At 51.1% G+C, this 16,620-nt stretch overlaps 1 protein-coding gene across 2 annotated transcripts in view; it reads right to left on the bottom strand.

Annotated features, from left to right (window-relative positions):
* Positions 1-16,620, bottom strand: part of KIF1C (kinesin family member 1C) — a 30,520-nt gene that overhangs the window by 10,865 nt on the left and 3,035 nt on the right. For both annotated transcript variants that reach the window (XM_039475889.2, XM_003931362.4), the window contains 15 exons: positions 16,421-16,497; positions 15,866-16,045; positions 15,127-15,192; positions 14,612-14,790; positions 14,411-14,522; positions 13,009-13,086; positions 12,779-12,844; positions 12,619-12,694; positions 12,039-12,117; positions 11,065-11,210; positions 8,974-9,140; positions 8,733-8,812; positions 8,533-8,608; positions 2,960-3,039; positions 2,028-2,122 (listed from right to left, as the gene is read on the bottom strand). In XM_039475889.2, the coding sequence (XP_039331823.1) occupies positions 2,028-2,122; positions 2,960-3,039; positions 8,533-8,608; positions 8,733-8,812; positions 8,974-9,140; positions 11,065-11,210; positions 12,039-12,117; positions 12,619-12,694; positions 12,779-12,844; positions 13,009-13,086; positions 14,411-14,522; positions 14,612-14,790; positions 15,127-15,192; positions 15,866-16,045; positions 16,421-16,497 (1,557 nt within the window). The remainder of the gene's footprint in view (positions 1-2,027; positions 2,123-2,959; positions 3,040-8,532; positions 8,609-8,732; positions 8,813-8,973; positions 9,141-11,064; positions 11,211-12,038; positions 12,118-12,618; positions 12,695-12,778; positions 12,845-13,008; positions 13,087-14,410; positions 14,523-14,611; positions 14,791-15,126; positions 15,193-15,865; positions 16,046-16,420; positions 16,498-16,620) is intronic.

The raw sequence follows: 16,620 nt of genomic DNA, 5'->3' as shown, positions 1-16,620 counted from the left end.
ATCCTAACACGTCAGAAATCTGAGGCAAAAGGATCACCTGAGCCCAGGAGTTGAGAGACCAGCCTGGAACACATAGTGAGATAACTGTTCCTCTTTTTAAAAATTAAAAAAAAAAAAAAAATGGCTGGGCATGGTGGCTCACACCTGTAATCCCAGCACTTTGGGAGGCCAAGGTGGGCAGATCAGAGGTCAGGAGTTCAAGACCAGCCTGACCAACATAGTGAAACCCTGTCCCTACTAAAAATACAAAAACTAGCTGGCTGTGGTGGTACACACCTGTAATCCCAGCTACTTGGGAGGCTGAGGTAGGAGAACTGCTTGAACCCAGGAGGTGGAGGTTGCAGTGAGCCAAAATTGTGCCACTTCTAGGATGGGGGACAGAGTGAGACTGTGTCTCAAAAAAAAACACAAAAAACAAAAAACCCCACAATACTACTAATAATTATTAAAACATGGGCTGGGTACGGTGGCTCACACCTGATCTCAGCACTTTGGGAGGCCGAGGCGGGAGAATCACTTGAGCTCAGGAGTTTAAGACCAGTCCAGACACCATGGTGAAACTCTATCACTACAAAAAATACAAAAATTAGGCATGGTGGCGCTCGCCGGTGGTCCCAGGTACTTGACAGGCTGAGGTGGGAAGATCACTTGAGGTGGGAGGATTACTTGAGCCTAGGAGATTAAGGCTGCAGTGAGCCGTGATTATGCCACTGCACTCCAGCCTGAGTGACACAGTGAGAACCTATCTCAAAGAAGTAATAAATAATAATAATAATACACCTTGAATCTCATGAGTATTGTTTTATTAATATATCAGGCTACTAACTTTACCCTTAGAGTCTGTGATTCTTAAAAGCTTTTGCTGCTATGGCCATATAAGGGCTAAAGCCTGAAAGTTTCAAACCAAAGGGACACATGGCCCCTTAACTCTCAGAAACCTTGGCAGTTGGCCCTCCAAGGTGGCTCACACCTGCAATCCTAGCGCTTTGGGAAGCAAAGGTAGGCGGATCACCTGAAGCCAGGAGTTTGAGACCAGCCTGGCCAAAATGGTGAAATACTGTCTCTACTAAAAATACAAAATTAGCTAGGTGTGGTGGCACACTCCTATAATCCCAGCTACTCAGGAGGCTGAGGCAGGAGAATCACTTCAATCCAGGAGGCGGAGGCTGCGGTGAGGGGAAGATCACGCCACTGCACTCCAGCCTGGGCAACAAGAGTGAGATTCTGTTTCAGAAAAAAATTAAAAAGGCTGGACACAGTGGCTCACACCTGCAATCCCAGCATATTGGGAGGCCAAGGCAGGCAGATCACAAGGTCAGGAGATCGAGACCATCCTGTCCAACATGGTAAAACCCAGTCTCTACTAAAAACACAAAAATTAGCTGGGCAGGGTGGTATGCACCTGTAGTACCAGCTATTAGGGAGGCTGAGGCAGCAGAACCATTTGAATCAGGGAGGCAGAGGTTGTGGTGAGCCAAGAGCACATTACTGCACTCCAGCCTGGGTAACAGAACAAGACTTCGTCTCAAAAAACAAACAAACCAACAAATAAACTAAATAAATAAATAAATAAAAGAAAAAGAAAAAAACAAAAAAAGAAACCTCTGCAGTCATAACTGGATAGAAGCAGGTTTTCTACAGGGAAAGTTCACATATTCAAATACAGGTTTTCATTTAAAAAGGACCAGAGTGCTAGTTTTGTCTAACAAGATCAAGAAGGGCAGGATCTCTTCAGCAAAATCCCACCCTCTGGCTCACCAGTGTTCCATTTCTGCCTTGGGACCCTCACCAGTCCCTGACCACACAGTAGTCTGCCTTCTCAGGGTGGGTGCAGAGGGCCAGGCCTGTGATATTCCTCAATTCATACTCATGAGCCCGAAGCCCCTCTGAGGACAAGGCTATCACTTCTCTTTATATGGCCGCACTCTCCCTAGTGCCCAACCCAGGCCTCTGTGTTCCGTGTCTGGGGTGGAACATGGGGCCTCTCTGTCTCCTTATCTGACCTCTCTTACCCCCCCAGCCATTACCTTCTCCATCTGGCTGGGGGATGCTCCGGAACAGACAGTGTTGCTCCCGAATGAACTGTCCAGTCAGCTTGATGTCCATATCTACCTGGCCGACCCTGGGGAAGCAAGGGCCAACATTCCTGAGCATGTGTCGGACTTTAACCAAGCTCCTCCTGAACACCAGTTTATCCAACTCAATAAGCCAAGCAAATTATTCCCATTTCACAGATGAGGAAGCAGAGGCTCCGAGAGGTGAAGCGGCTTGCCCAGGGTCATTCAGGTGGGCAGTGGTAAAGCTCAGATCTGGGTCCAGGTGTGCCTGACTCTGAAGCCATGCTCTTAGTCACCATGTTATACAGCAAAGGGGAAAAGCAAACCTGGGAGAGATGGGCACCCTCAGCCACAGGCCTCCACCCTCCTTAACGCTGATGATCCTGAGAGCTCACTCCCTACCCACGATGATTACCAAAGATAGCCACAAATTCCCATGGTGGAAGGGAAAGGGCACCCTCACCCCTTTAGGGGAGGCATCGAGCCCCCAGGACTTGTTAATACCAGCCCAAGGAGACACTTGCCCTTAGCTGCCCAGCCCTCAACAACACAGACCAGGCCATGTTTCCCTGCTCCCGCCTCCAGGGAGAGCCGCACCAAGGGATGCCAAGGCATTGGCATCAGGGGCTAAGAATGTGGGGGTCTACATTTCCTAACTCTCCTGCCCCAGTAAACAAAGACCTCTCACCCGAACCAAACTGGCAGATAAACGAAACACAGCCACTGAGGAGGCAGGCTCAGCAACTTCTCTTGAAGCTGGGAGAGCATACAGGGCTGTGGAGGTGGCTGTTTAGAGAATCTGAGGTGTCTCCAGGGACCACCAGGGAAGGGAGTCACCAATGTGGCCAATCTCTGCAGCCACACCCCAAAAGCAGAGGCCACCCCTGCTGAGTACACGCTACCTGGTGACGCCATCTTTGATGTGGTAGAGCAGACACTCAGACATCAGAGGGTCTTCGTTCAGGTTCACCAGGTGGGGAGTCTAAGGTGGGAAAGAAGGATGGTCAGGGGAGCCATTCAGGGGTGCTATGGAAAGAAAGGAAGGAAGGAGTGGGAGGAGACACCCCTCCAGGCCTCCTCACTCTGGAGAGCTCTCACGCCCTCCCATCGTCATCCCTCCACCCTGAGGATCATCTTAGGTTCTTTGGTTCCCACTTCTCACACCAACTGCCTTTGGGACAGTCTGATCCACCCTCTCTTCAAACAAGGGGCCTACAAAAATTGCCCCACCCATCCAGCTACATCCAGGTCAGCAACCCTTCCCAAGGCCTGTCTCTTCAGAAGCACTTTGACCTGCTAGGCTCCGTGACCAAAAGCCCCGGACACCCCTGCATTCTCTTCTTCCCTATATTCCTCTGTCCCAGGTCCCATCCTTTCTTTCCTCAAAATATACTGTGCAGCTTCTGGAGAGTAAACGGGGAGACTGAGCACACTGGTACTCCTCACCTTTCATCAACTTTGAATTTCTTACACACGTGAATTACTTTCACAATTAAGAAATAAAAAGTGTCACTTCAACTTAAAAGCAAATGGAACTAACATGTTTCTTGTCAGTCTCCCTGACTCTTCCCCAGTTACTACGCCTTCCCCTCAAGCCTGGGTCCCTGCAGCAGCTGCCTGGGGCTGTGCCTACCTGAAGTCCCCAACCAAGTCCATCCTGAATACCTGAGTGACTGCTATGCTGCTTTGTGCTGAAAACCCAGCCCACTCCCTTCTCCTGACTTGTTTCTGTTACAACAGCCCTGCCCTCCATGGGCAGTACTCTGGGCGGCGCACAGGCCTTGCTGCCTCTGTACCCCCATTCATGCCAGCTGCTGCCTGCCCCTCAACACCTGTCTACCCCTGGGCACCACCCTGCCCCAGGCCTACCTGCCTTCCTGCCACCCCTCGGGTCTCCCAGCTTCCTGCCCACACCTCGCTATGGCCAGGTCCTTGCTGAGACCTCTCCAGCTGGAACCCCAGGCCCACTGGACTTGAGCCTGCTTTTTACCCTGGCATCCCTGGGGCCTCCTCCATGTTCAGGCTCCAGTCCACCTGTCCAAGCCCCCCTCCCAGGCTTCTCTCCCAGGTTCTGTACTTCCACTCAGAGGACCCCTGAGCACTCACTCCAAAGCAGGCCTCCTGCATCCCTGACAGCCCCCACAACAGCCTTCCCTCCCACCCCACCCTCACCAGCCAAAATCATTCACTTCCTTCCCATTTCTCCCAGTCTGTCTTAAATGTGACTTCCTCCAGGAATTTTTCCTAAGCCTTCCCTCAGAACACAAGGCCTGCCTCTGCTCCAGAAGGATTTACTATGGCCTTTCTACCTTGCCCTGGTGAAGCGCTAGGCAGGGCCCAGAGATGAGTCAAGCCCAGGCGCTGCTGTCCAGTCAATCGGGAAATCAAAGTCAGCTAGGGGATGTGAGGCTTGGTGTGGAAACACCATTACAAGCTGGAAATGGATGCTTCACGGAGGAGTTTCTGATTTTCTCACGCCCTTGCTTAAGTTCATTTGTTCATTCATTTGCTTCCTGGAGGTTGAGTGCCCCTGTGTTCTGGGAGGGACTCAAAGGCAAAGATGAATAAAGTGAAGAACTCTGGGCCGGGTGTGGTGGCTCACGCCTATAATCCCAGCACTTTGGGAGGCCGAGGCGGGTGAATCACGAGGTCAAGAGATTGAGACCATCTTGGTCAACATGGTGAAACCCCGTCTCTACTAAAAATACAAAAATTAGCCGGGCATGGTGGTGCACGCCTGTAGTCCCAACTACTCAGGAGGGTGAGGCAGGAGAATTGCTTGAACCCAGGAGGCGGAGGTTGCAGTGAGCCGAGATCGTGCCATCGCACTCCAGCCTGGGTAACGAGCGAAACTCCGTCTCAAAAAAAAAAAAAAAAAAAAAAAGAACTCTGGGACTCCAAAGGGATCAGAAGACTTAATGGGAAGGTCAACATGGAAGCTGGCCTTTAAGAATGAGGAGGGTGTGTACATGCACCAGAAGAGCGGTCCAGGTGAAAGGAGCCTGCACAGAAGTGCAGAGGCAGAAAAGTACAGGGTACGGAAGGGAAACAGCACGTAGCTGAACCCCTATTTCTCTGTGAGCCACCTAAACAGTCAGAGCCCAAGGTTGTGTCCCCCACGGGTATCTGTATATCTGTGCATCCACGCCTCACCCAAGTGCCCTAAGGACCACTTCTACGACACTTCTCTTGAAGGACACACATGCCCCTCCCTACACCGCAGTGTCAGGCCGACTCTGGGACTGGCAAACAGTGATGGGCTCCTATCCCTGGGGAGAGGGAATATGATTTGGGGCAGTGCTTTTCAACTTGTTCAGCCCTACAACTCTTTGTTCAAAGCAAAACCTTCTCTAGAAGCCCAGGACATCAAGCAGATTAGCAAGAAGCTGCTCAGGCCCAGGCTGGGGGTGGAAGCCTCAGGGTCTGGTCCTGTCCCTCCCCTCAACCCTGAGAAGGAAGTTCAGAGCCACGTTTGAATACTACTGATTTAAGCAGTGCTTAGCCCCAGTGGTGAGGGTCCCAGCAAGAGGGGGCTCCCTCCAAGAGAAACTGTAGTTTTCTCCTCTGGGGCTCAACTATTCCGTTGGAGCTACCCCCATCAAACCCATTTCCCCATGTATCTGACAGTTCTCTGGCTTCAGACAACATGGCTTTTAAACATGAAAATATGTTCACCCTCACCACCTTGAGAAAAATGTAGAAGTGAACTACCCTAAGATACCTCTTCACCAATCACACTGGCAAAGATAAAAGTCTCATTAAGCCAGAATGTGGTAAAGGGTGAGGGGAAATAACTTTTCTTGCATGCTACCATTGGGAGTATACACTGGTATCGTTATAATCTTCAGAGGGCACTTTGGCAATATAGATTAAAATTTTAAATGGCTATCATTTGACCCAAAACCTCCACTTCTAGGAATCTCTCTACAGATAACACTCATTGTAAGACTATGCACGGTAGCCTTGTTTTTGTGTCATCAAGGAATGGGAAAGAATCTGAACGTCTATCAGCGGGAAGCTGGTTAAATTATCCTACATCAACACAACAGAAAACCCGACACCGTGAAAAAAATAAAGGAACCTTTAAAATAAGGTACACAGGCCAAGCGCTGTAGCTCACAGCTGTAATCCTAGCACTTTGGGAGGCCAAGGCAGGTGCATAATTTGATGCCAGGAGTTTGAGACCAGTTTGGCCAACATGGCAAAACACTGCCTCTACTAAAATACAAAAATTAGCCCAGCATGGTGGCAGGCGCCTGTAATCTCAGCTACTCAGGAGGCTGAGGCATGAGAATCACTTGAACCTGGGAGGCAGAGTTTGCAATGAGCTGAGACTGTGCCACTGCACTCCAGCCTGGGCCACATAATGTGACTCTCTCTAAAAAAAAATTTTTAAAAATAAGGTATGCAACTACAACTATTAGAGAGAGAGGCTGCAAATGTGTGCAAATGTGTATAGCTCTGTATAACACATGCCTATAACATGTATTATAACACCTTCTTAACGCTATCTCTAGGAGAACACATTAAGAACTCACAATGGCCGGGCGCGGTGGCTCAAGCCTGTAATCCCAGCACTTTGGGAGGCCGAGACGGGTGGATCACAAGGTCAAGAGATCGAGACCATCCCGGTCAACATGGTGAAACCCCGTCTCTACTAAAAATACAAAAAATTAGCTGGGCATGGTGGCGCGTGCCTGTAATCCCAGCTACTCAGGAGGCTGAGGCAGGAGAATTGCCTGAACCCAGGAGGCGGAGGTTGCGGTGAGCCGAGATTGCGCCATTGCACTCCAGCCTGGGTAACAAGAGTGAAACTCCGTCTCAAAAAAAAAAAAAGAACTCACAATGGAGGCTGCCTCTGAGAGGGGAACTTAAGGGTGGGAAGGATGGAGACTTACTTTTTTTTTTTTCTGTAACAAAATGCTGTAAACTGAGAGACTTATTTTTCACTGTACACACCTTTCAGAATTACTAGAATGTTCTCTCTGGTATGTATTACCTTTATAAGAACAATTAATAATAAAACAAGATCCCCCTCCTTTGGTCTCCAGGCTTTGGGAGATGGCATATCTGCAAGCTCTGCAAGGAAGAAACATCCACCCCATCAGTCTCCACACTCCCTTCTGCTTTTTCTCCATCCTTGCAACCATGGTGGAGGCGTCCCAGGTACAGGTACACAAAGGTGGCTGGAAGCCATGCTGAGAGAGGATCTGTAGTCCCTCTCTCCACCTAGATGTGGCTGGGTCCCAGAAGAGTCTGACTCTCTCAGAGGGACTCCAAAGCCCAGGGTCCCCAGCCCTAGGCAAGACCCCAGACAAGCAGCCTGGCCTGCTGCCCACAGCTCTCTCACTCCCTTGCTGTGGCTTGCGCCAGACAATGCAAAACCCTTATCTTTTCAGAAGAGGGGTTCAGTGATGCCTGCTTGCTTAGTCCCCTAGATGGACCTGACTTTACAAAAGAGAGAGGAGCCTCATTCTGGTAACTCATCACCTCTTCCAGGTAGCCCCCAGTGACCCTGCCTGGCCCAGAGCACAGTGTATCTGACTTAGGGCCTGATCCTCTGCTGCTTCACACCATGGTCCAGACAGGCTGAGCTGGTTCCCTGGTGAAACTGGAAGTTCCTGCTCTGTTCAAACTGGCCTCTGCCCATTCCTTCATTGGTATGCACTGGTACGGCGGCACTGGCTGTCTACAGCCAGTGTCCCTTCTGATTGGTCTGTCCCTGTGCTGGCTGGTTATTCATATTTTGAGTATTATTCCTGCCTCCATCTGAGCCTGACCTCTCCTGCCCTGCTCCTTCCTTCCTTTCAGCAAAGATTTATGAGGCACCTAAAATCTGGCAGCAGGTACATGTCAGGCACTGACATGTCCCACTTAGACCAACACACATACCCCAGGCTCTTCAACCTCATGTTGTCCCTACTCCTCCATACTCTGCAAGTCCTGTCCATCTTTCAGGCTCCACTTTCCAAACTACCTTCTCCAGGAAACCAGTTGCGGCACAGCTCCAGGCCATACTGGTGCCTCCATCTATTAACCAACCCCTCGCTGTACTGGTACCCACTACCTTACAGTGTAGTGCTTATGCCGCTTCTATTCCCTTTAGTCTTGTCTTCCTAAGTTATCCTTTTGAAAAACAGATTTCTTTACTTATTTTTTTGAGCACATGTAAAGAGTATAAAACTCAAATGAGACAAAGGCATGTATAGTGCCTCAGTCTCTATCACAACCAACCTCCAATTTCCCAGGTCCTCTCCTTCTCTCCTGAGGCTATCCAGTGGGCTGGAAGGAGAAGGCAGGGATGACTAGACAATACAGAGAGGAGGTGGCAGGGGAGGGGACAGAAATGATGGAGGGACAAGCCAGGGACCTCAAAGGGAGAGATCAGAGATAGCACTCACTACCCTGTACCTGCTGCCTCTTCTCTAAGCATTCAGAGTGCGCTTTAGGCCTCCTCACCGGATTCCTCACTCACCTTCTTTGGAGAGAAGACGCCCACAGTTCCCCCATCCTCCCGGACGGCCACCCCCATCTCAGCCAGCAATGCTTCTCTGTGTGCAAAGGATAGGAAAATGTCAGTCACACTTTCACTGCCCGTGACCTTCTTCCCTGTGGGGCCCAACTTCCACTGCTGCCCCCAACTCTTCCCAGGATCCCAGCTGTCGGCCCTCACACCTCTCCATCCTCAGGGCTTCTGTCTTGCGTAGCTTCTCCTCCCACGTCTCATTCAGCTCAGCTATAATCTTCTCTGTCTCCTAGGGAAAAAGGGTGGGTAGGTTTCAGGATGGTCTGGGACAAGCATCTACCCCTGGGGCCACTCTATTCCTAGAATTCCTTCTTTCTCAAGCTTGACTTTGGAGAAGCAAACTCCCAGCAATGCCCAGACCCTTAGCCCTTGCCAGCTCCAGCTTCCCACCTGCAGCCTCTCAATGGCTTCTTCAGGCCCAATCTGGGGCTCCGTGTTGGGGGAGAATGACGGCTCCAGCTCCCCGTTATGTGTGGTGGGTGATGACAGTGACACCGGAGCAGGGGGAGACGATACAGCTGGCAGGGCACCTCCAACACTCCCTTCTGTCTTCAGGCCTGGGTGGGAGACAGAGGAAAAAGAATGAGGCTAAGGAAAGAAGCAGATGAGAGACATCAAGGAGATCAAGAGCTTCAAAGAGGATGAGTCTGTGCCGGGCGCAGTGGCTCAAGCCTGTAATCCCAGCACTTTGGGAGGCCGAGGCGGGTGGATCACGAGGTCGAACGATCGAGACCATCCTGATCAACATGGTGAAACCCCGTCTCTACTAAAAAAAATACAAAAAACTAGCTGGGCATGGTGGTGCGTGCCTGTAATCCCAGCTACTTAGGAGGCTGAGGCAGGAGAATTGCCTGAGCCCAAGAGGCGGAGGTTGCGGTGAGCCAAGATCGCGCCATTGCACTCCAGCCTGGGTAACAAGAGCAAAACTCCGTCTCAAAAAAAAAAAAAAAAAAAAAAAAAAGAGGATGAGTCTGTAAGGACTACAAAAGACAGCTGGTTAGCCTCCTACCAGGTAAGGAGCCCTCTTACCATAGCCATGACAAATGGGCACCCAGTCTCTCTGCATGAACCCCAGGGGTGCAGAGCTCATTACTGAATGAGGCAGCCAGTCCTTTCCACTGTTAGATGACTTGCACCATCAGAAAATTCTTAGCTGGAGCTGGGCGCAGTGGTTCACTCTGTAATCCCAGCACTTTGGGAGGCCGAGATGGGTGGAGCACCTGAGGTAGGAGTTCAAGACTAGCCTGGCCAACATGGCAAAACCCAGTCTCTATTAAAAACGCAAAAATTAGCCGGGCATGATTGTTCATGCCTGTAATCCCAGCTACTAAGGGGGCTGAAGCAGGAGGATCACTTGAACCTGGGAGGCGGAGGTTGCAGTGAGCTGAGATCGTGCTACTGCACTCCAGCCTAGGCAACATAGTGAGACTCTGTCTCAAAAAAAAAAAGAAAGAAAATACTTAGCTGGGCTGGATGCAGTAGCTCACATCTGTAATCCCAGCACTCTGGGAGGCCAAGGAGGGCAGATCATCTGAGGTTAGGAGTTCAAGACCAGCCTGGCCAACATGGTCTCTAGAAACCCCAGTCTCTATATAAAAATACAAAAATTAGCCAGGTGAGGTGGCAGGCGCCTGTAATCCCAGCTATTCAGGAGGTTGAGGCAGAAGAATAATTTGAACCCAGGAAGCGGAGGCTGCAGTGAACCAAAACTGTGTCATTGCACTCCAACCCGGGAGACAAGAGTGGAGACTCTGTCTCAATTTAAAAAAAAAAAGGTAAGAATTCTTAGCTGTGTTGAGCTGAAACAGGCCCCACATCATGTATACTAGTGTTTCTAGTTCTGCCCTCTGGGATAAAAGACCTTACTGCTTTCTCTTCTGTGAGACAATCCCTCAAATGTTGGAAGGCAAATATCCTATCTACATTATCCTTCTCTTCCCACTTACATTCCCCACACTGTGCCCCTCAGCACCCTAACTTTCCTCAATGGGGTGATCTCAAGACTGAATGCAAGGTCCATTCCTGACCCAGTCAGCAAGGATTATACATCCTCTCATTTGGACACTGTTTCCTATCAGTGAGGCTGCGTACAACATGTTAGAAACCACTCCACTGTGAACTGTTACACCATCATCCACTTCAATTCTGACATTTTACAAAAACGGCTGCCAATAGAGTTACCCAGTAGCCTAGCCTCTTAACAATTTACTGTTTGACCCATAAGTACGTTATTTCCTGTACCTGTCATTTTATTAGTTCCAAGAGTCTGACAGGTCCCTCTGGATCCTGACTCACCCCGAGAGAATTAGTCCCTCCCAGCTCTGTCACATCTGAAGACATACATTCTCTCTCCACATCTGTTTCCAAGTCACTGAGTCATAGTTCATGGTCCCTCCCTAGCTCCAGAAGTGAGCAAAGGCATGTGAGAAGGATGGGGTGCGCCAAGGGGCGTCCTGAGCTGTCCGTTCCTGGAACCCCTACCTTCCAGAGCAGAGGCTGACAGTCCCTGAGCCATCAGCAGCTCCCGCAGCCGGGCCACCTCTTCCTGCAGCTCTCTAATCAGCCGGGCATTGGGATCCTCGTTGATGATGGCATTGCAGCGGATTTGCTTGGTGCGGTCGGCATACCTGGGTGAGGGAGGAGAACGATCTGTGAGGCCTGGGTGCAGGAGACCCTTGGTCTGCTGCCTGTTTCTCCTGCTCCCTCTCCCAGGTCTCAAGATACTGTGGAGCCAGGCATGGTGGCTTAAGCCTGTAATCCCAGCACTTTGGGAGGCCGAGGCGGGTGGATCACGAGGTCAAGAGATCAAGACCATCCTGGTCAACATGGTGAAACCCCGTCTCTACTAAAATTACAAAAAATGGGCCGGACGCGGTGCCTCAAGCCTGTAATCCCAGCACTTTGGGAGGCTGAGGTGGGTGGATCACAAGGTCAAGAGATGGAGACCATCCTTGTCAACATGGTGAAACCCCGTCTCTACTAAAAATATAAAAAAAAAAAAATTAGCTGGGCATGGTGGCACGTGCCTGTAATCCCAGCTACTCAGGAGGCTGAGGCAGGAGAATTGCCTCAACCCAGGAGGCAGAGGTTGCGGTGAGCCGAGATCGTGCCATTGCACTCCAGCCTGGGTAACAAGAGTGAAACTCCGTCTCAAAAAAAATTCAAAAAATTAGCTGGGCATGGTGGCGCGTGCCTGTAATCCCAGCTACTCGGGAGGCTGAGGCAGGAGAACTGCTTGAACCTGGGAGGCGGAGGGTGCGGTGAGCCAAGATCGCGCCATTGTACTCCAGCCTGGGTAACAAGAACGAAACTCCGTCTCAAAAAAAAAAAAAAAGATACTGTGGCAGGGTTCGGACATCTACCCCGTCTCACTAGCAGGATCCTAAGCAATTCGCCTCTGAACTCCTGGCACTTTTCCTGTTCTGCCCCATCTCTGCTAGAGCCAGAAGCCCCACCTGAGGGTGCTAAGAGTCTCCTCGTAATTGATGTCAGCAGGGCTCAGGGCTGCAATCATTGCTGTGCGTGAATTCCCACCTATGAATGGAATACAGGGAAAAGCTTTAGCTAAGGTAGGGGCTAAAAAAAGTCAGACTGGGTCATGGGGCCTCGGCCTCACTGCTCAGGCAGGGGTCTGATAGGGTCACGGTCTGAGGTAGGGGAAGATAAGAGTGTGAAACTGACCATGACATCTGATTATAGGAGACAGTGAGGTCAGGGAGATACCAGGTATCTGCAGGATAGTCACAGAACTATGGGAGGGGGATGCAGTCAGCAGTGCATCAGTGGGTATGGGATCTGGGACCTGGGATCAGAGATCAGGGAGGGTTCATGAGTAGCCAGGTCAGTGAGGCTTGGCAGGGAGGGTGTGGCCTTTATCTCAGCATCAGAAAATCTTCAAAGGATGTTCCCTGGGTCAGAGGGAGAAGTAAGACAACAGGATTTGGGATACTCGGCATGGCAAGGGGATCTGTCAGACGTATCAAAGGGGTTTGAGGGATGTGTCAGGTCAGCAGAGACAGAGGAAGAGGCCCTCACCCAAATTTTCCTTGAGCAGCCAGGTGAGCACAGAGTCCCTGTAGGGAATAAAATCCGACTTCCGCTTCTTTGATTGCTGGGAGATAAAAGAGGGAAGGAAGTTAGGGTAGGTCACCCCCCATTTCCCAAGCCCCTTCTCTTCCCAACACCCAGGTCTCACCATATCCGCAAGGGCCGAGATCACCTTCCCTAGAGTAGTCAGGGACTTATTGATGTTGGCACCCTCCTAGAAAAGGATGAGGAATGTAGGGATGAGGCCCTCCTCTCCCAATCCGATCCACTTCCCCTTTGTATCTCCCCAACGAGAGTCCCAGGTTCCTCCAAATGGAGATATCCACATACAGCCCATAACACTGCCCTCCAACCAACCAGCCTCCGAAGCCCCCTCACCTTCAGGCGCATGCCCCGGGCCCCTGAGGAGTCAGCCCGCTCACTCCCAGCAAGGTCCACCAAACTGATCTTACTGACCTGGGGTCAAAGTAAACAGGCAGGAGATCAGGGACAGGCAAATCAGAGGATCACCCAGCGGGAATGTGGGCAGCTGGCAAGGGTTGGAAAGAGCCAGGAGGGAGCAAGGGAGGAGGCCAGGGGAAACAATATATAACAACAGTGAGACGGTGGTTACTCACTCAATTACAAATAGCTACAAGTCCACCGCAGGCAGGGACAGGGGACACACAAAGGGATCCAAGCCCTGTCCTGGGTCTAGTAAAAAGAACAGCTGGACAAAGTGGCTCACATCTGTAATCCCAGCCCTTGGGAGGCTGAGGCAGGTGGATCACCTGAGGTCAGGAGGTCGAGACCAGTCTGGGCAACATGGCGAAACCCCATCTCTACTAAAAATACCAAAAAATTAGCCGGGCCTGGTGGCAAATGCCTGTAATCCCAGCTACTCAGGAGGCTGAGGCTGGAGAATCACTCGAACCCAGAAGGTGGAGGATGCAGTGAGCCAAGATTGCACCACTTCATTCCAGCCTGGACAAGAGAGAGACTCTGTCTAAAAAAAAACAAAAACGGTTGAGTGTGGTGGCTCACGCCTCTAATCCCAGCACTTTGGGAGGCCGAGGCAGGCAGATCATGAGGTCAGGAGATCGAGACCATCCTGGCTAACACAGTGAAACCCCATCTCTACTAAAAATGCAAAAAATTAGCTGGGCGTGGTGGCACGTGCCTGTAATCCCAGCTACTCAGGAGGCTGAGGCAGGAGAATCGCTTGAACTTGGGAGGCAGAGGTTGCAGTAAGCCAAGATCATACCGCTGCACTCTAGCCTGAATGACAGAGCAAGACACCATCTCAAAAAAAAAAAAAAAAAAAAGGACAGGCCAAGTGCGGTGGCTCATGCCTGTAATCCCAGCACTTTGGGAGGCCGAGGCAGGTGGATCACGAGGTCAAGAGATCCAGAGCATCCTGGTCAACATGGTGAAACCCTGTCTCTACTAAAAATACAAAAAATTAGCTGGGCATGGTGGCGCGTGCCTGTAATCTCAGCTACTCAGGAGGCTGAGGCAGGAGAATTGCCTGAACCCAGGACGCAGAGGCTGTGGTGAGCCGAGATCATGCCATTGCACTCCAGCCTGTGTAACAAGAGCAAAACTCCATCTCAAAAAAAAAAAAAAAGGACGAACCAAACAAGTAAACAGTAGTAGAGGGGAACAGATTAATCTGGGTAGGGGGCGGTCATGGAAGTCTAGAAGTCTTAAGGAGGCACTCAACCCAGCATTGGCAGAGAGGGCCCAAGACCCTTCTACTGTTCCTGTTGCCAGGGGAGGTTTGGGAGGGGGGGGGTCCCACCTTCTCTGAGTCCAGCCCACTAAGCTGGTCATGGCAGCGCTGTGTGAACACAATGGTGAAGACAGCATGGGAACGGCTGCTGGTCTCATTCATGTTGGTGGCAGCCACAGTCCTTGGGGGCAAAGGAAGCCGTCACTGGATTCTGCCTCTCACCTTCCCAGCCTTGGCTCCCTTGCCCTCCGCTCCGTGAGCCTGCCTCACCGTGCTTTATTTCCACAGTCCATGAGGTCAGCAATGTCCGCATAGGAGGTCACAGCCAATTTGGACAGGTCCTGCACATAGGGGCCTAGGATGGGGTGCTCCCGGACTCGCAGAGAACCCCGACTCTTGGGGTTCAAGAGGTCTCGCACCCGCTCACAATAGATCTCCATATAGCTCACCTGAGTAGGAGAAGCAAAGTAGAAGTAACAAAACTAACAACAACACTGACAATGAAACTTGATCTGAATCCACTGGACACGATCCAGTGACTGCAGCTAATCCATGGTGCGAAACATTCTGCAGATGCTGGCTCAGTGTCCTGCGCAACAAGCCAGGAGGTAGGTCCGATCATTAGCATCTCACAGATGAACACACGAAGCTGAAGGACAGAATCACTGCCCAAAGTCACAGTTGGTAACCATCAGACAGGATTAGATTCCAGGCTATCTGGTTCTAGCAACTGTCCTCAGCAGTCTGGATCCCCTCTTAGCCCTGCAACCGAGACCTGGGCTTACCTCCACAGAGTAGGATAGCTGAGCACTCTGGTTCTCACTAACGCGAGAGAAGAGGTCCTCGCAGAGCTGGAGAGGGACACAGAGAAACACAGACACTCCTGTTCAGGGAATACCTGAACAGCCACAGGCCAAGTGTCCAGCCACAGGCCAAGCCCAGTCCCAAGTGACCCCAGTGAATCCCTGCCACAGCCCTGAGGGTGGGGTTATTCCCATTTTACAGATGGGAAAACAACCTCAGAAACGTTCCCACTTGCCCAAGATCACAGGCTAGCATTCAGCCAGCCAGAGTGCACACCCCAGGCATCCTGACTCCCAAGCCTCTGTACCAGGTCTCTATGCTGCACAGCCAGGGACAATTGCAGTTAACTCTGCTATCCTCACCGGCGTTTCTACAGTTAACACCCTGCCAATGGTACACAAGCCTATAGGATAACCATACTCACAAATTATCATGAAACTAAGTAAAACAGTGCTAAGTGGTAAAACTGGCTCACTGATGCCAAAGCCTTACTATTCTCACCGAGGCTTGTTGTCTCCCATGGGGCAAACCACCCCCCACCGACCCCAAAGGGTTGTCCAGCTTGCAATCAGCCTCTATCTCCCATTACATTGCCTTTCACCAATGGCCTCAGAGCCAGGTCTCTGTTTCATAATCCTTAGACCCTGGTCCTTCCTCCCTCAGGGGGCAGCTAAAGAAAGATGTTCCTGCCCCGGCTACCCCACCAGGTCCTGGGAGTACCTGGGGCACGATGCCCTGCTGCCCTGGCTCCTGTCGGCCCATCATGGTATAGGATTTCCCAGCCCCAGTCTGCCCATAGGCAAAGATGCACACGTTGTAGCCTTCAAAAGCATGGAGCAGCATCTCTTCTCCAATGTCCCGATACACTTGTTGCTGAGATGCAAACTGGGGGTCCTCCGCCTAGGAGAAAGCAGCAGTAGAGAAAAAGAGAAGAAACCCTGGATGACTTCATCCTTCATGTCTCTGTCCCAAGGGTCTTGCTTCCATCACTGACGACTGCCCAAAGGTGCTGTGTGCCCTCCCATTCCCATTATTGTCCTAATCGCCCAGAGGATCCTATCCAGCCCCTGCTAGTCCTAATTGCCCCAAAGGATTCTCCTTTCCCCTTTGGGGCCTCAATCATAGCCCAAGGGTCCTACCACCCCTACCCAGGATCATCCTGCAATCCAGCCTGACTAATCCCCTGGAGGTCCTATTTCTTAACATGTCCCCTCCCCAGGACCTCAATCCACTGTTTCTCACTGCCTTGCTCTTCAGCCAGCCCAACAACCTCACCGAAGTGTGTGACCAGTAGGAGTAGTCAAAGGTGAAGCTTTTGGGGGCATCCTTGCTCTGTTTAGGATTGATGATGGCTGAGGAGTATGAGAGGGTAAAGAAAGGAAAGTCAAGGTCAGGTACTCCCAGCCTCTGCCCATATCCCCACCAGCCCCTGGAATCCAAGCATCCCACTCCCCACCACTGTCCTGACTCATCTC

The sequence above is a fragment of the Saimiri boliviensis genome, chromosome 17 (genome assembly GCF_048565385.1).
Source record: "Saimiri boliviensis isolate mSaiBol1 chromosome 17, mSaiBol1.pri, whole genome shotgun sequence".
Taxonomy (NCBI): Eukaryota; Metazoa; Chordata; class Mammalia; order Primates; family Cebidae; genus Saimiri; species Saimiri boliviensis.
This window is presented reverse-complemented; position numbering and strand designations above follow the sequence as displayed.